This window comes from Danio rerio, chromosome 16, assembly GCF_049306965.1.
Source record: "Danio rerio strain Tuebingen ecotype United States chromosome 16, GRCz12tu, whole genome shotgun sequence".
NCBI lineage: Eukaryota > Metazoa > Chordata > Actinopteri > Cypriniformes > Danionidae > Danio > Danio rerio.
The window spans coordinates 25,974,673-25,997,500 of record NC_133191.1 but is presented as its reverse complement, the minus strand read 5'-3'; the positions used below and the strand labels follow the sequence as shown (position 1 = coordinate 25,997,500).

The 22,828-nt window shown below is 36.0% G+C and overlaps 2 protein-coding genes across 4 annotated transcripts in view; one reads left to right on the top strand and one right to left on the bottom strand.

Moving 5' to 3' along the window:
• The window catches only part of negaly6 (neuromast-expressed gpi-anchored lymphocyte antigen 6), a 5,896-nt gene extending 170 nt beyond the window's left edge, over positions 1-5,726 (top strand). Inside the window, exons 2-6 of one of the 2 annotated variants that reach the window (XR_012391306.1) lie at positions 1,017-1,130; positions 1,229-1,375; positions 2,193-2,303; positions 4,266-5,352; positions 5,553-5,726. Coding sequence is in view for 1 of the 2 variants with exons in the window: in NM_001386408.1 (NP_001373337.1) it covers positions 1,017-1,130; positions 1,229-1,375; positions 2,193-2,303; positions 4,266-4,480 (587 nt within the window). In the remaining variant the exon portion in view is untranslated. Of the gene's footprint in view, positions 1-1,016; positions 1,131-1,228; positions 1,376-2,192; positions 2,304-4,265; positions 5,353-5,552 lie in introns of those variants that run through there. The other variant, NM_001386408.1, reaches the window with a different exon arrangement.
• A 1,882-nt stretch (positions 5,727-7,608) lies between these two features.
• On the bottom strand, positions 7,609-22,308 carry ywhabl (tyrosine 3-monooxygenase/tryptophan 5-monooxygenase activation protein, beta polypeptide like). Of its 2 annotated transcripts, XM_005158087.4 has the most exons (6): positions 22,217-22,308; positions 19,085-19,390; positions 14,159-14,282; positions 10,785-10,948; positions 10,555-10,650; positions 7,609-8,661 (listed from the first exon to the last, which is right to left on the bottom strand). In XM_005158087.4, the coding sequence occupies exons 2-6, from the start codon at positions 19,376-19,378 to the stop codon at positions 8,602-8,604; spliced, it is 738 nt and encodes a 245-aa protein (XP_005158144.1). In that variant the 5' UTR covers positions 19,379-19,390; positions 22,217-22,308; the 3' UTR covers positions 7,609-8,601.
• Positions 22,309-22,828: the final 520 nt, after the last annotated feature.

Genomic DNA, 22,828 nt, shown 5'->3' with positions numbered 1-22,828 from the left:
ATTACTATGTGAGAAATTCTTCTCTAGCCTTACTATAAGTAAATGTGTAGGACTGTGTAAAAACAAAGATTTAAGAATTAAAATAAAATAGATTAATGAACTGAATATTTATTTTAAGGAATGCATGTCTTTATATGTGTTTATTTCTTTACAATTATTATTTTCTCTAGTTTGATTCCTAATCTAGTTGCCTAAACCTGACATTTTATACTACGGTAACACTTTACAATTAGGTTGTAGTAAGTACACTGTAAAAAATTATATGATTCATTGTAGATCATTGTAAACAAAGTTAATCATGTTTCTAACTTAATTTTCTAAGTTACACAAGCTGTTTTAAGTTAGTTATGTTTTAGTTATAAACATTATATAAGTTCAATGGACTCACAAGGTTAGTTTGAGTCAGCTTAAAAATTTAAGGCAACCAGGATTTTTTTATAGTGTAGTAAATATATTTACTAACATGAAAAATGCAATGAACAATGCATTTATTACAGTATTTCATTTTTGTTGAAATTAATTATTGGAAGCTGTTGATTATTTGTTTGTTAACCCACAGTGGGTTAACTTCTGTTAACAAGTATTTGGATTTTAATAATGCTTTAGTAAATGTTGAAGTCTAGGAGTATGATTATCAAATTGGGTGTGAGAGATTCTGTGTTCAGACCCCGGACGAGCCCCCTGTTTTTACAATCTATTCTAATTTATTTTTTATATATGGTATTTAATTTATTTAATATAAATCTGCTAAGTGGATTTTTTTATTCATAAATTATTTTATAATAGCACATTTAACAGGTTGTGTGTAAATACTTCTCTATATTTATTGCCCTAACTCACTTATATAGTTTGCATCCTATTGCAACTATTGTTGAATCAAATTGCTTTAGTCCTTTTTATTCAAATAATTTAGATAAATACATCCTAAATGTATGAATTTATAATAAAAAATAATAAATATTTTTTTAAAATGTTGTCTGAATATTAAATAGATAATAAAATGTCTTTACTTTCAGTAAGTTCTCTAACCTGCTATCAGTGCATACCTGAGACCTCCATTAAATGTACTGAAACTACAGTGGATTGTCCTGTCGGTCAGTGTGGGACCATGAAAACCACATCTTATTTGGGTACGTCCTGCAGGAGACCGAACATTTTTCTAATGAAAATTAGTTACCGTAATTTTTTGTGTGTTGAAAAATGAGTCAAATGTACATTTCTGCTGTAGGAAACAATGCAATTTCTGATATGATTATGAAGAACTGCTCTGCAACTCAAGAATGTGTGACTGCATCTGTAAACTTTGGAGTCACAAAGATCATCATCAACAATGAATGCTGTAACACTGACCTGTGCAATAAACAGATCAAACAAGGTGCATATTTTACACATCAGGAAGAATGTTATGTGACATTTAAACTGTGGATATATTTTTCATTCATATACTGTACATCATCAAACTAACCCAGGCTCATTCTGAAAATGCACCTCTATATACATTTCTGGAGAGCACCAAATAGGTCCCCGGATATACGTTTTTTTTTTTTTTTTTTGCTGTTTTTGTTTTTGTGAATCCACCAAATACCGCTGAGTATGCTTTTTGAGATCTCAAATTTCTCTCGCCTGCTGTTCTCAAATATCCCACTAGAGGCTGCTGTCGACTGACTGAATGACTGACTGACTGATCAATCAACTGACCTACCATCCTCCTTCCTTAAACCCAACCAATTGTATTGATTGACCTGTCCACCCTCTTCCCTAAACCCAACCAACAATATTCAAAAGCAATCCAGAAAAAAAAGCTCCTGTCTGATTTTTACCCTGTTATCAGATTTTTACACATTCTTGTCCTGTTATTTACTTTTTTATTTTACTTTTTGGATTCTGTTTTTGTCTTACCTGATTTCTGAAACCAAACTTCACCGAACTCCAACCCTGTCTTTGTGGTGAACTCCTCTCTGCTTCTCAAGTCTGCCAATGTACATGGTGAACTAACAGGAAAAACTGGTAACGATAGCGATCATTTAAAAAATTAAATGCAGCTATACGTACATCTGGCTACATAATTTACGATCTCCAGAAACTTATATAGGGCTACATTTTCATCATGAGCCTATGTTGCATCAGAAATAACGTCAATGGATTTTGTTGTTGTGTATTTAGTAATCCAAGCAATCCAATTTTTTTTATAGAATCCCAAAATAGAATCCCAAATGGAATGCACTGCTACACTTGCAAAGGAGAAGACTGTTTATCAACTTTACCTTGTGCTGACGGAGAAGATCATTGTGTGAAAGCAACAGGTACCATAAAACGCAAAACAAGAGTCTACAGTATAATCTTACACTGTCTTGCCAAGAATCTTCTTCTTAATTTGTATACACACAAAACATATTTAATTTGTTTCAAATACTTTTTTTGAAAATGCCAAAATATGAGTGAAATAATGTTCTATTTTCATAAAGTGCAGCACTAGCACACTCAAACGAGATATATTGCCCTCCAAAAGGTACTTCAGAGTGAAAAAATTGTGGCCGCAATATTGAAATTTAAAAATTTGAATCAAAACTGGCTACTTCGAAGCGCCATTTCGAATGAAGGAGTTTGAAAAATACAACTGATGGACACTTCAGCGAGTTAGGTGTTTAGCTGGTTAAAAATACCAATTTTTAATTTATTTTGTTTAAAATGGAGATCTTTTGCAATTATTCTGAATATCCTTAGCACAATGTAAAAGTTGCATTTGAGTAATAACTCACTCATAATGACATCATTACTAGACAAACATCATTTTTAATAATCTCTTGAACGAATTCCTCATTGACAAACATATTTAATGGATACAAGCTTCATTTGATGCATGATTGTGAATGCTCAGCCTGATCTTATGAGAAAACGTAAGTATTTTACGTTTTGCCAGTTTACTGGCTAATTCGTACGAATTCTTACGAGTTCAGTCGTACGAAATGGTACGATTTTAAAAAGTAGGCGTGGCACCTGACCCCACCCCTAACCCCAACCGTCATTGGGGGATAAGCAAATCGTACTAAATTGTACGAATTAGATCGTACGAATTCATACGAATTAGCCACTAAATGAAAAAGTTACGAATTGCCGTGAGATTGTGTTGGAATGCTCTATCTAAGTTTAAGGAACAACAAAAAGTAAATGGACTTCTAGTTGATTATTTTACCAGAATAAAATATGATCATGCCTTGATCTTTATTTATTTAATTAGGACAGCAAGGTCTGACTTTGCTTAAACAAACGTCTTGTCACTTAACAAAAATAATGTACAGTATAGAATATAAAGTCATGGTGCAGTGGAAAAACAATTAATATTGTGTATGACTCCCATGAGCTTGGAGGACTGCATCCATACATCTCTGCGGTGACTCAACTAACTTATTAATAAAGTCATCTCGAATGGCAAAGAAAGCGTTCTTGCAGGACTCCCAGAGTTCATCAGGATTCTTTGGATTCATCTTCATTGTCTCCTCCATCATCTTACCCCAGAGAGGCTCAATAATGTTCAAGTCTGGTTACAGGGCTGGCCAATCCTGGAGCACCTTGACCTTCTTTGCTTTCAGGAAATGTGATGTGGAGGCTGAAGTATGAGAAGGAGCACTATCCTGCTAAAGGATTTGCCCTCTCCTGTGGTTTGTAATGTAATGGGCACCACAAAATGTCTCGATACCTCAGGCTGTTGATGTTGCTATCAACTCTGCAGATCTCTCGCACGCCCCCATACTGAATGTAATCCCAAACCATGATTTTACATTCATTAAACTTGACTGATTTCTGTGAGAATCATGGGTGCAAGCAGGTTCCAATAGGCCTTCTGCAGTATTTGTGAGGATTGGGATGCAGTTCAACAGATGATTCATTGACCTTCTTGCATAACCATTGCTCCCTCTGAGTAAAAACAGTTTAATGTACAGATGTGATTGTCAAAGGTTTAAAATGATAATTTAGGATTGTGTGGGTGTTTGAATTGAGACTGCAAACATTTAACAATTAGTGGGTGTATTATGTATATCATGGTAAAATGTACAATGGTCATTTTAAAAATTATTTGATGAAAGAATGACAAAAAAAAAATGACACAAAGTTTTTAATATTTCAGTCTAGATCAGCTTAATGTGAGAAAAGAAATATGAGCTGGGTATTTCTGACATTATTTCATTTTCCAAATCCTCTAAATCAAAATAAAAGACTGTGATCCTCTTGTTTGTTATGAATTTTACCCTATCGTTTTTCTACAGTCATTTCAGAGGGACAGATGATGACAATGAGAGGATGTGCAACCAGAAGCTTTTGCAGAGGTGACCTGTCCTCCCAGATCAGCCAAAACAACACAGCGGCAGTGGGTCTGACCTGCTGTAAGGGGCATTTGTGTAACAGCTCAAAAACCCTCATTCAGAGCCACATGGTTCAGCTGAGCTTTCTGATGTGTGCCATTATACACATGCTGTTGTAAGGTTATATAATATGGTGATGTTGATCGTCTTTTCACTGACACAATTTAAAACAAATTAATATCGAACCAACATTACTACACTATTAAAAATTCTGGGTTGTTGTAACCCAATGTTGAGTGAGATATGGACAAACCCAACAATGTTATGGGTTACATGACAACACAATTTTTAAAAGTGTATCCACTGCAGTTAACTACACGATAATGTTGTTAAATAGTTTATTAACGCTAAATTAAAACTCATATACTTACCAAACTCATAAATTGTTCCTCTGCAGAACAAAAATTACTTTACATTAGTTAACATGAACAGTCAAATCATACATTTATTTATTCCTCTTTGTTAACTTTAATTTTCTGTCTTATCTTAAGCTCATTAATGTTAACGAGCACAACTTTGAATTTTAATAATGGATTAGTAAATGTTGATTGTATATATTTACATGCATGGCACACAGCCTTGCATTGACATTAACAATGATTAATTAATGCTGTACACATTTTTTGTTCATTCTTATTTCATGTAGTAGGAAAATATCTAACATTAAAGAGATGGTTTACGCAAAACTGAAAATTCTGTCAGCAAATGCTTTCCCTTGTTCCAAACCATTGAGTCTCTTTCTTCTGACAAACACAAAAACAAACATTTTGAAAAAAAGCTAAAAACTAACATTTACTTCAACAGAATGATAACAGGTTTCCAGCTTCAAATGATCTCCCTTAGTGTTTAGCAGAATAAAGAAACTTTATTTACATAAAGGTGTGGAACTATTTGAGGTTGAGTTTAGTGAGTAAATTGTAATTTAGAAAAAAACTAAGCCTTTAACTAATGGAACAACTACTGAAAACAAAAACACCTCAAACCACCCTAGGCTGGTTGGCTGGTTTTAGAGGGGTTTTGGCCACTTCCAGCCTGGTCTTAGCTGGTCCGGCTGTGAGATGACCAGCTGACCCCAGCTTGAACAGCCTAGCCAGGCGGGAAGCCCTGCCAAAACCAGCTATGTCCAGCTTAAACCAGGTTGGTTAAGCTGGTTTTAGCTGGTCATTTTCCAGCCTGACCAGCTAAGACCAGGCTGGTGGCCAAAATGCCTCTAAAGCCAGGCTGCTTAACCAGCTAACCAGCTTAGGCTGTTTTTTCAGTATAGGGACTTGTGGTGTGACCAATATTTAATCAAATCTGTGAGAAGTCTCTTCTTCCAAAACTCCTCTGAACTTTTTTGAAGATATTAAAGGGACTTTTCAACAAGTTTAAACGTGCATGTTAATTTACTCACCTTCAGCTCATCTTGTTGACTCTCTCTTTAGCTGAAACAATGGTCCATATCTTGCTGATTCTTATAACTCGATTGGTAACAATTACTACGAGAGTAAGTGAATAAAAATAAACCAAGGCCTTGTAATTTAAAGCAAAAGATTCAGTCTGTGCTAGAATCTCACTCCTCGTCTTGCTCAACAACGCCCCTTAGCTGTTAAAAAAGAAAATACGGGTTTAGAATGACCATACGCAAATGAAGACGTTTTCATTTTGGGGTGAACAAACTCTTAAAAGTTCGATCCTGCTTATGATCATATACGAAATGTGAGGATTGTCGAAACACTGTGCTTGACAATTTGTAATTTCATACTGAAATTTACATTTAGACCATCTGACTGTCTAGCATTACTATTAATGACATGGAGAACACTTTATTTGAACCTTCTGCTAAGTTACACCACGAAACTTTACAGAACAAAATTGCCTTTTACCATCTTTGGTCAGAATAGTCTCAGAAACTAACATTTTTTTTTTTTAGGAGGGTGTAGCTAGTTTTAGAATTCTACATGGAATTCAATACACTAAAATAAATCCATTATGCCATGGGCCACTGAATTGTCTTGGACAAGGGGAATGAAATAAGATGACTTCATAACACATCTGTTCATTTTTGGGTGTGTTTGCATATGTATATACATTAAATTAGTCAGATTTAAACATTTGGTCTCTTCAGCTTACACATTTATTCCTTAAGCACCAACAGAATCTTACCTCTGTTTAGAGATTGTTTCAAAAACACAATACACAAACTGTTTCTTGAATGACAGTGAATAAGAATAAAGAAACAGCGCCTCTGAAACTGAATTGTCTTGTTACTACTTGCAGAGAAATTATGTAATCTCAAATATTCAAGTATGCGGATATTTGTAAAACAGATTTCCATGACTTTTGCTAAACCTGTATTTATTATTTACAAAACTTGTCCATGCCTGTAAAAGGATATGTCAAAATTCCATGACTTTTTCAGGTTTTCCATGACAATGTTCCCATTTAAAAATATAGCAAATACAAATGAAAGGGGCAAACACAACCGAAATAGAATCAAGAGGTGAACATGGCAGAGCCTCGGGCTAAAAACGGAGTAGTCATAGTGCCAAACCTATGTGCCAAACACATAATGAGATCAGTCCAGAAGTTGAGTAAAAAAAGACGTTTGAATCTCTTGACCACAAGATGGCGCTGTAAAAAAACTGTGCAGGTAACCTCAAGTTAATGTCTGAAAACACCAGAGCATTACAGGGATTATGTCTACAAGCATTCAAGTCAAATTTGTTCAGATAATTTGAAGACAGGTTACCTCCACGCAGTTTGTTGGTGTTATCTGAAGATGTGATCAGATTTTCATGAAAATTAGGCAAAAAGGGAGATGTAACTTTTACTATTCCCCATGCTGCTGGCCCCTAAAACTTTATTTAAATATTTTAAAAGGCAATCTATTCCCTGGGATGAAAGGTTTAATTTTCAAAATCATTAGTCTAGTTTTAACATGTTGATTTAATGCCCAAGAAATGTCTTATCAACGTAAAAAAAAAAAAAAATCTTTAATTTTTTGTCAGAACTGCATCTATTTTTCTTTTAAACATATTTTAAAAACTTTAACTGTTTTAAAATAACAAACATTATTCACTTATTTACTTTAATTCATCCTTGCTAAACACAGTACACCAACTACATTCCTCCTGCCATTTTCATCTTAATGCAATTTAATATTATTTGATAACATTTTAAAAAGGTTTTACCTCGCACAGAATATCCTACTACAATAAAGATCATGCAAGCTAAAATAAATAAATAAAACCACATTACAAAATCATTGTGTTAAATTATTTTTAATCCACTTACATGAAATTACATATTTTCCCTCCAAATAACATTTATGCTTGGGTGTTCTGTATGAAAAAAATCCAGAGACATGACACAAAGCTAGCCGGCCCGACAATCTCCCTTTCCTCCCCATATTAACTACTTCATAGCCACATGCAAATTAGGCAAGTATCAAAAGAAATCAATGGAGAAAAAAAAATAAGAAAATAAAAACAAACCATACCTGGAAAAACAAAAATTACAATAGTATATCCAACTACTCGGCTTGTACAGTCATACAGTAACAGCATCAAGCTTATGTGCTCTTTGTTCTTGGGTCCTCCATACCTCGTGATTAACGGGGGGAAAATATAAATGCCACTTGCAGGGCACCAAATTCCTGGAATTGGAAATTTGAAAATGACAATAAATGGAATGTAACCTTTTTTTCTTTTGCCCATCATTTTACAGGACGTGAGCAAACAGTTGCTTCTTTCCTAGCTAAAGACTAGCACTGCTAACCTCACTTCTACTAGAAGAAAAGGGCTTATTTAATGCAGACGCTAAACTGCAGCTGTACGACAAACGCACAGACCCCTGAACTGAGTTTTACATACAGTATACGAATAACAAAAGGGTTTGACTTGCAACTTTGCATGAGCTGAGAACTTGCCCTCACCCGCATTCATCCACGCTAAAGCAACGACCCACGGAGAAAACAAGGCAGACAAAACCTCATCCCCTCCCAGTCCCTTGTTCCGACCCAACGCATCTCGAGCGCCCACCCACCCCGCTTAATTAACCCATCCCACCCTCCTCCCGTTACACAAATCCTTAGAAAAAAAACCCACAATGACAGGGAAGGAAGAAAGCAAAGGAAGGCGCGAGAGTAAAAGAACTAAAAGAGAGAGAGAGAGGTGGATGATGAGGTGGTCTCAGTGTTTGATGGTGAGCTGGAATGATGGCAGGTGAATGACAGGGGGAAGGACGGACAGAGCCAGACTTAGTTTTCTTGGCCTTCCTCGGCGTCTTCGCCTTCGCCCTGGTTATCTGAAGTCCACAGCTGAGAAACAGAGAAGACACAAATTAATCATTTCAGTCACCAACTATACTGAATGCTTACACGAAAAAGTACATCATGTATATAAAAATATATAATCTATACAAATAAACAGTAAAATAATCCACATATACATTTATACAACAGTTTTGTCTGGTTCTTGAATCTTATTGGCTAATAGCCGTGTGATATTCTGCCAGTAACAGCACTCGTCCAGCCTCTTCACCCCCGTGTATTACTCCGCCCACATACAGCAACAAGCAGTGGATCCTCTACAGTTTGACAAATATTGCTGCTATTAGGCAACATGATAAATATTTGAGGGTTTTTAGTCGAGAATATAGTTTGTTTAGATTGCAACTATGCAGTTTATTTGTAAGGATAGTGCCTAATTTAAACTGCTTATATTTTTTGAGAGACAGCATGTTGAGCAAAGACGGTTGACGATGTTTAAACACTAGATGGCGACAAAGATCGCATAAGAGAAAAACAGCTTAATTTCAAACTACAGCTGACCAAATCATTATTAAACTGGTAAATGCCTTTCTGAAACAATCTTTCTCTTTTGTATGTTTTAGTGCTGTATCAATACCATAGTAATATTGTGATTTCCCTATTGTACAGAAATACCGGGAAATCTCTGTAGACCGGAAGGCATGTCATGCTGTTCAGCCTTATGATCTTAAAATGTGAGCATCTGTTTTGTCATTACATCTTTAAACATTATTCTAATACTAGCTCTAAAGTGACATTTGTGAAGAAGCAACAATTTCTGCTGTTCTGACGTCAGCTGCAGATGTGAAGGAATGGCAAAAGAAAGTAGTTCCTCTTACAAAGGGTTTTGAGTCTCTTGATGTTAGATTCTCTTTTTTATACACACGATTATGGCGTCGAACTGTTGTATAAACGCAATATCACACTCATAGCAGTGTTATGTGGCTGTATATCAATAGTGGGACACTAAAGGACTCAGCTTTGTCAACGCACACCTCCCACAAGTGCTGATATAAAGCCACAACGCACTGCTACGAATGTGATATTGCTCACATATACACACAACCACATAGATATATTAGGGCTGCACGATATTAGAAAAATTATATATTGTGATACTTTTTTTCTCTGCCATATATATTGTGATATAATTTCACCAGATGACTATACATTTTCTTTAGTCATAAACACAATTAAGAAAATATTTAAGTGAAATAAACAATGTTTTCTGGTTTTCTGGAGAGAGCAACAGTATTCAGGAAAAGAAATGGAATAATCAAATGTAAAATAGCATTGTATAGTCTTCACCATTTAGATAATTTAATAGAATTAATCTTTATGAAACTTCTTTATGCACTACTAAAATGTTTTAAACTCTCCTCCAATGTTCACAGTCAGAGGCCCTAAAAACACATGCAGATGATAAACTCACTCTATTACGGTTCAATTCTGCAGCATCTCCACAAATCTTGTGTGTTTTGACCTGTGGTTTCTGGTCATCTATAATCCTAACTCAACATTGCATATCTTGTGATGTAACTATTGTGTTCAAATAATATATATTGTGCAGCCTTTATGTGTATGTATGTATGTATGTATATATGTATCGCTCGTTTTGACATGTCGCATCCCGAATGCCCACCTACCCCCTCAGTTTATATATATATTTTATTATACATTTAAGGTAATAATTACATTGTGGCATTAAATCCTTATTGTTTTTTAAAATTATTATAACAATCTTTTTTAGATTATACTATTTGCCAATTTGTATTCTATTTTGCCTATTTTACAATGTAAAGCTATTATTTTTTAGTTAAACCTTACAAAAAGTTACTTTTATTTCATAATAAATAAAATGTACTCATTTGTCTTCATCTGCTTTAAAAGAAAAAAACTGACTGTCAAGTTGTCCCGCAGTAGCTGCATGATCAATGTGCTGTCTTTGTAGGATTCTTCATTCAGTGAATCGAGCTCTGCAATGGCCTCATCAAAAGCCTGGGAGAAAGACATCCAACAAAAATGGTAGAAGTTTAATGTAGATATTCTATATTCACAACATACTCCACGACTAACACTTTCATAGTTTGTTGATTAGCTTGTGTGGGTGTCTGTTAATCTGTTAAACTTACTGTTTTGGCGAGCTTGCAGGCCTGTTCGGGTGAGTTGAGAATCTCGTAGTAGAATACGGAGAAATTGAGAGCGAGACCCAAACGAATGGGGTGTGTGGGCTGCATCTCTGCCTTACTGATTTCAAACGCATCCTTGTAGGCCTCCTGCGAATTGCCAATGATAGCTGGAGATAGAGAGAACATGTGTAAAGAACGTTTAACTTTGACAAACTCTGTAGTTAGTCAGTAACTCCAATTAAACTTTTGAAACCATTTAAATTGAAGTGTTGTATTGAAGCAATTTTCACAATTCAATATTCGAGCTGATTTAATAAATACTGTGAAACTGTTTTATTTAAAAACATTAAAAAAGTATCCGGAAAAAAAAAAAAAAAAAAAAAAAAAAAAAAAAAAGAGTATTTTCAGTTGACATGAACAATCACATTCTGCTCTAAAGCAGTGAAATGACATTTGACGCTAGGGGGAGTTACACAACAAATAAACCACCCACAAAACACAAAAATGCTCAAAGGCTCCAAAGCTTGTTAGTAAATCACTAGATAGAGATAAAAAAAATAAAGATCTAAATAATAAAAGGTATGACTGCATTTAATTTTGTAAGGCAGTTTTAGATTTCACTAGTTTTCTAGGTTCAGTAAATATTCCCAAGTAGATGCTTATCAAGACTGGGAATTATTGCTGGGTGATATGGCAAAATGCAATCTCGATAATTATTTTCCATATTGAATATATATTTTGATATAAGTTGTTAATGATTCCAGATTTAAAAGAGTACCACAACAATGACTGAAGCTACAGAAAAGAAGGTCTATTATATGGCATAACATATATTTGAGATTTCAGTGGGCGTAAATTCAGTACATCTCTAATAGCAACAGACGTTTAGATTCCCATTTCTGATGTATGATTGGCTCTTAGGTAAATACAGAGTAAAAAAAATAAATAAATAAAAAGGCCAGAGCTTATTATTGTTAGTAGCCATGTTTCCATCCAAAGAAGCAAATTAACTTCATGCGCAAAACTGGATTATGGCATAAAAGTTTCCATCCAATTAGTCCTGATAAACTGGCCCCAAATATCAACAGTAAAAATGGATTTTGCTGCGCTAGGAGAAGAATCTTTTACTATTTTATTAAATGACTTGCACCTCAAAAGACGAATGCTGACATGCAATAAACACATGATGGCGCTTGAGGTGTGAGGCATGGAGCACAGACGCTCTTGATTCTGGAGGTAATTATTAATATAATAACACTGATACGGGCATTTTGGAATGACCAAAACAACATTTCAGATGTTTTACAATGTGCTCAGCCTACTGGTTTGTCCATTCACACACATTTTCATCACATGATCTTTTATAACAAAATCATATGACTTTTAATGCGCATACTGGAATATGTTCGATAAAAGTGCTTCTATTGTAGTTTATACAAATCTTTCATCTCCAAAATGAGCATACAAGTAGGTGAATGGAAACATAGCTATTGACATAAATTTTATCACGATTTGATATAATATCGTTTATTGGCCCAGCCCTAGTGGAAATCCTCATTTCTCAAAAAAATAAAACTGGTTTCAGGTTACAATGTTACAAGACACAATGTTGATTAAATAAATAAATAAATACTCAGACTGTCCCTAAAATCTAGCACTAGGTACAGGATTGTCAAACTAATGATCAAACTTTAGGTTTACTCAAAAAAAAAATGTATAGTGCTAAATAGTAGCTTAGCAACATTACCCAAGTACAATTGAGTATGTTTACATGACAACAATGTACAAAAACTCAAAGGTTTTCTTATGGTTTTGAAAGGTTTAACATAGACAACAATGTTGTTAAATCAATACCCGTTCATACAGATTTCTCAAAATGACAAACACAGATTGACCTTAACAGGCTATACATTTTCACAAAAGCATGTTGTAGACGTTTGATAACGGTATCATTTTCAAATCCTTTCAAACCAGTTCTAAAAAGCACTGGGCAAAACGAATACATTTTTCTGTTTATAGCTGAAGAGTGTCATGTAAACACCCTCTCAGATGGTGTCAGCGAGAGACATCCAAACGGCTGAGTTAATATGAAGGAACTGTATTCCAGAAGGCTGTGAAGCTCAATCCACCCACACAGGCTTACACACACACTCACAGCTCTCTTTCATTCATTCAGTAAGGTGGGTGGACTCGCATGTCTGCACCTGTTCCAATGAAGGAAGGAAATCAGGCCACTAAGCATTTCCACTATAGACCCTCCTTTAAATTTTTCCCTCTCTCTCTTTCCCACAACTGAATCCTAAAGCCACGCCCTGAGCTTGTCAACCTCCTGGCACAGGAAGGCAACAGCAAGAGTCTTCCTGTTATGCACATCACAGCCCTTGTTCCTTTCTGACTCGGCCAAGACAGACAATAGAGCTCAAAACTTAAAGGTTTACATAGTATCTGCTTTAAATAGAATTGGCCTGTGAACAGAGTCAGCCAATACGGTGTCTGGTAATTCGTTTCATATTTGGTAAACATTTTGAGGTTGAAAAGCTTTACCTACTCTATCACTATGAAGTCTGTTGTTTTATTTTAGTGTGTGTGTGTGATGTTCACTAAGGCAATGCTTATTTAATCAAAAATACAAATACTGTTATCTTGTGAAATTGTTTAGGCAGACTATAAAACCTATTATTCTAATAATATCTAACTATTACTACCATCTTGTGAAATTATATACACTGAAATTATGAAGAACTTTATTCAAAATAGATTTTTGCAACAAAGTAGCAGATTTTACTGTTACTTTAAATCAATTTAAGGTGTGCTTTTATGTGTGCTTGCTTCAAAAATGTAACACTTACTAACGGCACATTGGTATTTTATGACTGAATTAACCACTACGAAAACCAAAGTTTATGAATGGGCCACAACAGCACAAAATCCCCCAAAACGGATCCTCTTTAGAGATTTCCACCCCCTTACTTCCTCTTAAGCTTGGCTTCGTGTCAACAGTTTGCGGAAACAGTACATTTTTAGCAGAAGTCAGTACGTTCATGGGCAGGTGGTGAGGACGTGTCACTACCACAGCTACGCAGCATTATTCAAACAACTACACACTTAACTAGAGGGCTAATCCAAAATGTTAACCAGACTTAAAGATAGAACTCTAGGCTTTGCTTAGCCCACAAAGTAAGGACTAATTTTTCTACAAAACCTACAATTTAGCATTTAATTGAACACCAAGTAATATATTTTTTCTTGCCATGAACTGAAGTTCAAAACAGGAACAAAAGAAATCTAATATTATTTCCAAAATATAAAAATGATACACAGGATTGGAACAACATGAGTATTAATGTTAAAGAGATAGACTTGATAAAATGGCTTACAGTTTTTCTCCTCTCCCACAGCCACCTCTGCTAAGTAGCGAAAGTAATCGCCTTTCATTTTCAGATAGAAGACTCTGCTTTCAGCCGGGGTCGCTTTGGGGATGAGATACTTGTCCAGAAGAACCTACAAAGCACAGACAAAAGTGAAAAGCCATATTAGCATTTTGTCAAGGGATTTTAGATCCTGCTTTCACTGTGTTTAAAGAAAATAGGGAAGCAGTGCTGAGTACCACAAAACTAAACAGTAGTAAAGATATGAAGCGATAAGAGTTCTGTGGAACTTGTTCGACGGCATCCTGTGTCAAAAACAAGAGGCTTTGGTGAAACCATGAAACCTCATGAGCTAATGTGTCCAGGATATCGTTTATAGTAAAAAGCGTTTAGTCTCTGTGTTATTTCTAGAGTTTCAGCATTCTAGGTATTTGGACAACAACCTTGGATCGCCTTTGGGGATGACAGAGGCCCGGCAGCTTGTGGCAAGACTGCAGTTTCACAGATGCTTCTGAGACTTTCTGTTGCAGGGAGGGGGAAGGGGAGAATGGGAAAATTGACTACGCCGTACGAGCTAGTGCTCGTACAACTAGGTCATCGAGCTTGCTGGACTTGTTCACAGCTCGACTGACCTGATTGTCACCACCCTGAACAGAACCACAGGGTCGTAGTGGCTATAAGCATCTTTAACTTACTGTTGACAACCATATTAATGGTGATGGTAGTCTCAATGGATCAATTGATTTGGTCAAGGTTGGTACTGTTCAGAGGAGCACACATTTATGGATCTCTTTGGTTTGTGACCTTCATTACATCAGAGGTCAAATTGGCAAGATCGTTTAGCTGTAAACCACTTTGATGTCTCAATACTGTTTATGCATTCCAGTTCAAATTATTCATTTAACCTTATTAAGTCACATCACAGATGAACCAATGACCTACTTGTGCTTTCAATGGCAGGTTGCAATGTACAGTGTCTCTACTCTGACAGATACAGTTATTGGTTTGCATAACCATTTCCTCCCCATTGTGGAGACATGTGGATGAGAGATCACAGCAGTTTGCGTAAGAGCGGTTTCATCTTTTTATTAGATATGTATTTAGTGATAATAAAGTGCAACCTGCCTGCCTACTGCTACTTCCCTTTTATATTAATCGATAAAATGCAAATCTATGTAAATGTATGCTCATGTTGGCAAAATGGTCCAATAGTGTAATAATGTATGACTCACAACTACACAGAAACCACTTTCAAATCAAGCTGATTCTAGAACGGTGGGGGAGTTGTTAAATTTATTGCATTTATGAGAAATTTACTGCCTATTGGAAAGGCTGGAGTTCGGCTGTGCATTAAATTATTTGACCACAATTTAACTGACAGACACAAGAAAATTACTACTGCTATCAAATCCCCTTTAAGGCAAGTCATTTCAATCGGTAGCCATCTTTAAAATGCCTCTCGGGTACACTTGGGCATTGTATGCTTGAATGGGAAAACATCAAATTCTCCAAAACTTTTTTGCCAAGCTTATGATTACATTGCATATTTGGAATCACCAGTAAAATTAAACAACTACTCTCTCAAGTGTGTTTTTAAACGATGGAATCAAACAAAATCTGCATTTTCTGGAGGCCCAAGCTAATGCACATACGCACTCGATAGGAAGATCACGTCACCAACTTCATTTATGGCTGTTCTACTCATTATCAACGGATTCCAGTGCATTTGTTGACCACCAAACTGTCGTAAAAGCACACATCTGGTCCGAGAATCTCCCCAGAGAAAGGTCAGTCTATATTGATTGATGATTAACCTCTGTAATAGTAGGCGGGGCTTCATTCGCCATACTGACAAGTGACACATCTTGCGTATACTATAGTCTTTGCTACTATATGAAGTAACAACAGAACAGAACAGGAGTTTCTAAAAGTATATAATAAAGGAGTTGAAGAGTGTTATAGTCAGAATTTATGCATTCTAGCCATTATAATATTGGCATGTCCACATGAAAACTAGATTTAGTCCCTGAAACATTTTACCAACCAGTCATCACCCAAAGGAACTGTGTATACGTGATATTAAGATAGATTTGTGTGATTCACACAACACCAAATACAGTTTGAAATACAAAAAGCTTTGAAATTGCTTTTCAGATGAAGTGTTGTGAGAAAGCAAACGAACAAAATAAAGTAGACATATTGTTTTAAAACATATGGACTATGATAAAATTCATAGCTGCATTCTTGACTTTTAATGACCTCACTGCAAACACATTTTAATACAAGGTAAAAAGGTCAAAGTGAAAAGTGACGCTGCATTTTGTTGGTTATGTTACTTCTATCACACCAAATACCCACTTGTGTACATTAAACATGGATAAAGGGAAAAGGGACTGAATTAGGGCTGCACGATATTGAAAAAATCTTGCATTGCAAATTTTTTAACCTGTTATATATATTGCAATATGAAAAAAAATTCACTAGATGTGTTTAATAACTATATGGAAAAAAATCAAAATTTTAGAATAATTGTGATGATCCTGCAAAAAATATAACAAACAATCTACAAGCCCAGATAAATTCAAAGAAAAAGATACAAATGATTTAACATTGTTTTTCAAGGAGTTGAATTGTATTCAGGGATGCAGTAATTGAATAATCAAATGTAAAATATTACTCCATAGTCTTTGTTTTATAAACAATTCAATAGAATTATTTAATATTAATTTGTCAGAGTTAAAAACGCTACAATTTCTTCAGTCTGAATGCTTTTAAAAACCTTCACACCATCACAGGTTAAAAAAAAAAAAACACACAACAAAACAAAACACAAAAGTTCAATTGTAATCCAGACTTAACATTGCATATACTTGTGATGTGACTATTGCGAATGTTCACATTGTGATATCGATTCTGAAATGCTATATTGTGCAGCCCTAGTGTAAATGTGTACGTTCAGAAATACTGAATATTACACATTACAATCCTACATGAAATTCTTCCTTACAAATGGAAATCATACCATCTGGAGAGGAAAAAAAGAATCTGTGAAAAAGACGTGTAAAAACAGTTCATGTTCTGTTCTGACTGTCTGTGATTTATTTTTCTGCTTCTAGCATGGAGAAAAAAAATGTTTGGCATTGATATTTTGTCCCATCACGCCTGATTAGCATGCAGTGTAAAGACTTTAAAGAACTCAATGCAACATGAGGTTACATAATACACAGGAATTCACATGACATCATAGTCTCGCTCTACTCTCCCGAATACCAAAGCAATGCAGGTAAAACTCTCTTTGACTGTAATGTGGAGAGCTACAGGTCAGTGGCCCAAAAAACAGCAGCTCAGCTGCAGTCATTATGGGATTAGAGGTGAGTCAACCTGTGCCGTAGCTCACTTTCATGCTATGTGCACACAGGGCCAGTTTATTCCCTCCCTTCAAACAAAACTCCTACTCTCATGTGGTTTGATCTCCCATTCACCAGGACCAGAAGATGAAGGTAGATAAAACAAATATTGACTAAAGGAAAAGTTCTGCGCATCCAGATACAGCTTTAGTCAAGTACTTTACTGTGCCCATGTTTGGTCCTTAGCCATATTGTTGAGTTCAACTATCCTCATGCCCTCTGGAGGACTCTTCACTTCCCACACCTCATTACAGAGCCTCTTCTCTCCCACCCAAGCAGCTGCTAAAAGCTAATTAGCGGCCTCTCTCACTTCCTCAGACTTTGGCCGAAGCCTCCGCGTGAGCATGCTACTCTGGGGACTTGACTTATAGCTTACTGAAGTGGACTTAAAATTCCTGTCTTCTATAATGTACCAACAACAAAATCTTTCACAGCTCACTGTTTAAGCAAATTTTTAGCCCATCATTAAGTCTATTTATTTACTTGTCTAAATGTTTGTGAATTTAAATTTATTCCGTTTCTAAATTATTTTCAATAATTTTCTTGACAAACATGAAAATGTTAGCATGATATATTTACAATACAGTAATATTTTGTCTTTTATTAGACTTGATTTGTTTACCAAATAAGAGAATCTAATTAGATTTGAATTGTAAACATTAAATAAAAATGAAAAAGGTATCTTTTTATTTAATATATCACATTTCTAGTTACGATATTCCCAAAATTATTCCGTATAAATCCGTAGATTTTTTTTACAAAATTCAAAAAATGTTATTAAAAAATAGCAAAAAATGTCTGCAAATTCTGTCTGACCTCAGTTATAACCTATATTTTCTTAGTTATTATCTTTTTGAGTCTGATGTCTAGGTTTTTGATAGTACCAATCAATATAGGACAACGTCATTTCATTGACAATAAAACATCCCTATTTAATTACATTAAACTACCTTACATTTGTCTGTATGAATCTGTGGTTCACAACCATTACATCAACCAAAGACTAAAGCAAAGAATATTCCTTATTTATTTTACTTTTAATTCATCATAGAGGATACACTTTGGATGACAAGTTGTGTTCTTAATTAAATATACATTGAGTTCTGCACAATGTAAGGCAAGCATAAAAGGAAACTCATTTCAAATAGTCTATGCGATGTAAACTGTAAAATCAAATCTCTACGAACTGGCATTTCAGCAGGCTGGAAGAGAAATTAAATAGACCCTGACCCTTTAAATCTGTCATCATCCAAAGAGGGCTACAATAACTGTCCCAGCGAAAGGACACCTGTGCATTGCGTTGGAACAAATGAGATCAGGCCTGGACTAATAGGCTTGGCTGAAAGAGGGCCTTGCTCATGATGAGTAATTAACACAAGCAGGATTATCAACCTACGTTACCCACCAACACATGCAATAAAGAAACAGGGACGAAAGCAAAGACGTGCATCTTGCGTGCATCCTGGGGGTCAGAATGTGAGACGCACAATCCAAATGACTGAGATTATTGCAGTCGTAAGATTCTTACCAGTACGTCATTGCAGATCTCCTTCAGCTCCTTCTCGATCTTTTCCCGATATTCCTTGACCATTTGCTGCTTTTTGTCGCTACCCTCCATCTTCTGCTCGATGCTGGAGACGACCCTCCAGGATGAGCGACGGGCACCCACCACGTTCTTGTAAGCCACCGAGAGCAGGTTGCGCTCCTCGTTCGACAGTTCAATGTCACCCTCAGTGACAGCCTTCATAGCGGCTGCCATGTCGTCGTAGCGCTCTGCCTGCTCGGCCAGCTTGGCTTTTTGCACTAGCTCGCTCTTGTCCATGGCTGCTCAGAGCTGAAGAAAAAGAGTTGAAGTTCAGTTAGCACTTGATTTGGTTAACCTAAAGTTTTACAGGTTACTTACAAGCTTACCCCCAAAATGTTTTGTGTTACCAAAAAAAAAGTGTCAGGAATAAATGTTCCTTTCAGATCCACTGTAACTAAAATATTTTTAAATAAATCACATTCAGGATCCACATTTAAAATATATGGGTCATCTATGAAACAAACAGATTTTATTTTTTACATTACAATGTGTCCAATCAATACATATGAACGTGTCCCATTTACATTGCCCTATTCTATTTGTTTCTGGCAAAAAAAAAAAAAAAAAAAGATATACTTTGGGTACAAACTTTTAAAAAGGTACCGTCCCAGACTCCCAGTGACAGATTTTGTACTTTTATTTCTATAAATCATTCAGTTTATATAACAAAAACTTCCAGCATATTGTTTGAAGAAAAATTGAATTCATTTATATATTGCTAACGATTTTTAAAATCGCTAGATGTTTTTATTAAAAATATAATTTGCATTAAATAAAAATGTTGTTTAAAAATTATTTTGTTTTACTACTTATTTTATATTTTTTCAACTGGTAAGGGCCTGAATAATTGTTTTTGACCTTTATACAAAAAAATACTCAAACACTGATTATTTCACTCATATTAGGACTATGCGATATTAGGTAAATAATATCTAATTGTGATTTTTGACAGACATTGCGATTTGAATTGTGATTTAATTTTATAGTCAAGCTTCAGCTCAATAATTTGTAAGCCGTGGCAACAACTCTGCAACAGCTCTTAAATATTACCTGTTTGTAAATATTCCCCTTTTACAAAGTCTATTTCTTTTTAATATTAATTCATCTATTTATGGATTTGAAGTGGCAGACGTCATCATCCCACTTGTTTAGTCTCTTTTTTTTAATTGTGAGTGCTCCGCATAGTTCGGTTGCCTAATTTTGATACATTACATATAATAAATAGTAGTTGCTGTTCCACTTCTCTTCAATAAACACTTAAAAGTGAAAAATGACAATTTAATCACCTTTCACTCACCCTCAAGTAGATCCAAACCTTTAGGTAGAACACAGAAGATATTTTAAAGAAATCTGATAACCTCAAAACACTGACTTCCATGGTAGGACAATCAAATACTGTGGACGTCAATGGTTAGAGGATTACAAATAGTTTCAAAAAATATTTTAACATGAAAGTCAAGTAAAGAAACTTTATAAACAAGTAATGGGTGAGTAAATTGTGAAATTATTTTTATTTTTAGGCGAATGATCCCTTTATATGGTGCATAACATTCAAGTTATACTGCTTTCAAATATAATACAACAAAAAGTAACGTTAGTCAGTTATATTACTGAGTAAGTTACAGCCTTTAATGGAAACTTAAAGTGAAAGCAAAGGGTAACGGAAGCAATCACATTTTGCAAACATACAAATATCTGATTAACACGACAGGCTTTTATTCTTGCAAGGGGAGCAAATCATAAATTCAAGTTAGTTTTAAGTATTTGCCCTCCAGGGTTACATTACTGTGAGGGGAAATATGCGGATGTGCAGTTCTCGACAACCACGCCCAGTTCCCATAGCTACCCATTCACGCGCTTTACATATTATATCTTAAAGAGACAGTCCACAACCAGAAATAACATCCTGCCCTCATTCAGTCCCCCCACATTCCATTCCCAAACCGTACGACTAGCTTCATTCCGCGAAAAAAAAAAGACATTTGGCAGAATGACAGCACTGGTCACCATTCATGTCTCTAGCGTGCTCGTTAATGGCGACTGAAGCTGTCAGTTATTCACATTCTGGTTTACACATCCTTCAATGTCACGAGCGAAAGTCTATTGAAACATTACGGCGATACTTTTAGATAAACTTCCCTTGTGGACTTAAGATGGGCCAAATTATAGATCGCTTTCGAGTGGGTAACGTTAACTCGCTGACTACACAAAGCTTAACCAGCAACTAGAGGTCTGTGACTTGTTCAGTACAAGTAGTTTAGTGTGCAGTGCACGAAACCAACAACATGCCTTCGAGTATCTACGCAGAGCGGCGAGTGTGTGCGGCCAAAATGTCACACTGACATAATGTGCCGCTGCTTTCAGGATACAACCGAGTTAGCTTGTTGGCTAAGCCATATGATGAAGGCAGGTCTGCCCTGCCCATCTCGACGGCCGACTAAAGAACCCGCTACTACCTGCATTTTCAAGAAACAACCAATGCCTTTTATTTCAGCTAAGTTACACACCTCCACAAACCGACGGCGCTGTTTGTCAGTCAGATCTCACGATTAAGGTTATTTAGATAGAAAATGCGTTGAAATTTGGAAGTCTGTCTGATATTATCACCTGAATTACTCAATATAGTATAGTATAAATTAGGTAACTTAAAATGAAATGACAGAACCAATTACCGTCGATTGAATGAACAAAACTGAGAACCGAGACACGAGCGCGGTTTTGGCTTGTTTCAGCACAAAAATGACGTTGCGGTTCACTGAAACAAATTTCTATTTAAGGGGGCGCGCAGAAAACTACTGACTGCACACAAACATTAACATGTAATGTTATCTATATTTTAGCTGTATGTCAAACTATACCATATTTCACATCAGGAGGATGAAACAAAAAGGGCGGCCTAGATCTGCCAAGCAGAGGCTTATTGTTCATTTTCAGCACGTTAGCATCATCAGCTACTCGGTCCTGTGCACTGCATCAATCATCGCCAATAAAATTAATTTCCGGTCGCAAATAATAAAGCAATGGAAAGAGCGTACGTAAGCACTGCACTGATCCTGATATGGTGTGTTCTCTTACCTGAGTGTCGGGGAATAACGATGGTCCTGTCTGAGCTAAGCTAACCGCGGCTCTCAGCTGATCCTCACGGGCTGTCGGTCGGGCTAATCCACGGGGTTTCCCGCCAATCAGACCAGCCCCAGGAGCCGAGACAAGGCTGGGCCACGTGACGTCAAAGGTAACCAAGGCGACGGCTGACTTCACGCTGTCTGTGATTGCACTAGAGCGCGTTCGTGATTCGGTGGTGCACCATTTTCCCTCCGCTTCTCCTTCCATATCCTCCTCAGCCTGTCACCATCCATACATTACAGCACCAACGTGTGTCAGAGCAGGTTGTTTTATCATTAAAACAAGACGTTCAGGTTCGAGAAAAACGCCATATACATAATATTATCGTCGCAGGATAACATTGTGCGGCATGAACCTGAATGTAATGGTTGCATATAGCAGGGGTTTTCATTTTTTATAGTCTATAGGCTACACCCACGGATGGGGGTCCCTTGCACGAGGACCCCATAGGGATTTCATAAATGCGAGCATCAACTCCCCACAACCCCATTCAAAAAGCTTGTTGTGTAATCCAGCATATGTTTTACACAGCGGATGCCCTTCCAGCTGCAACCCAATACTGGG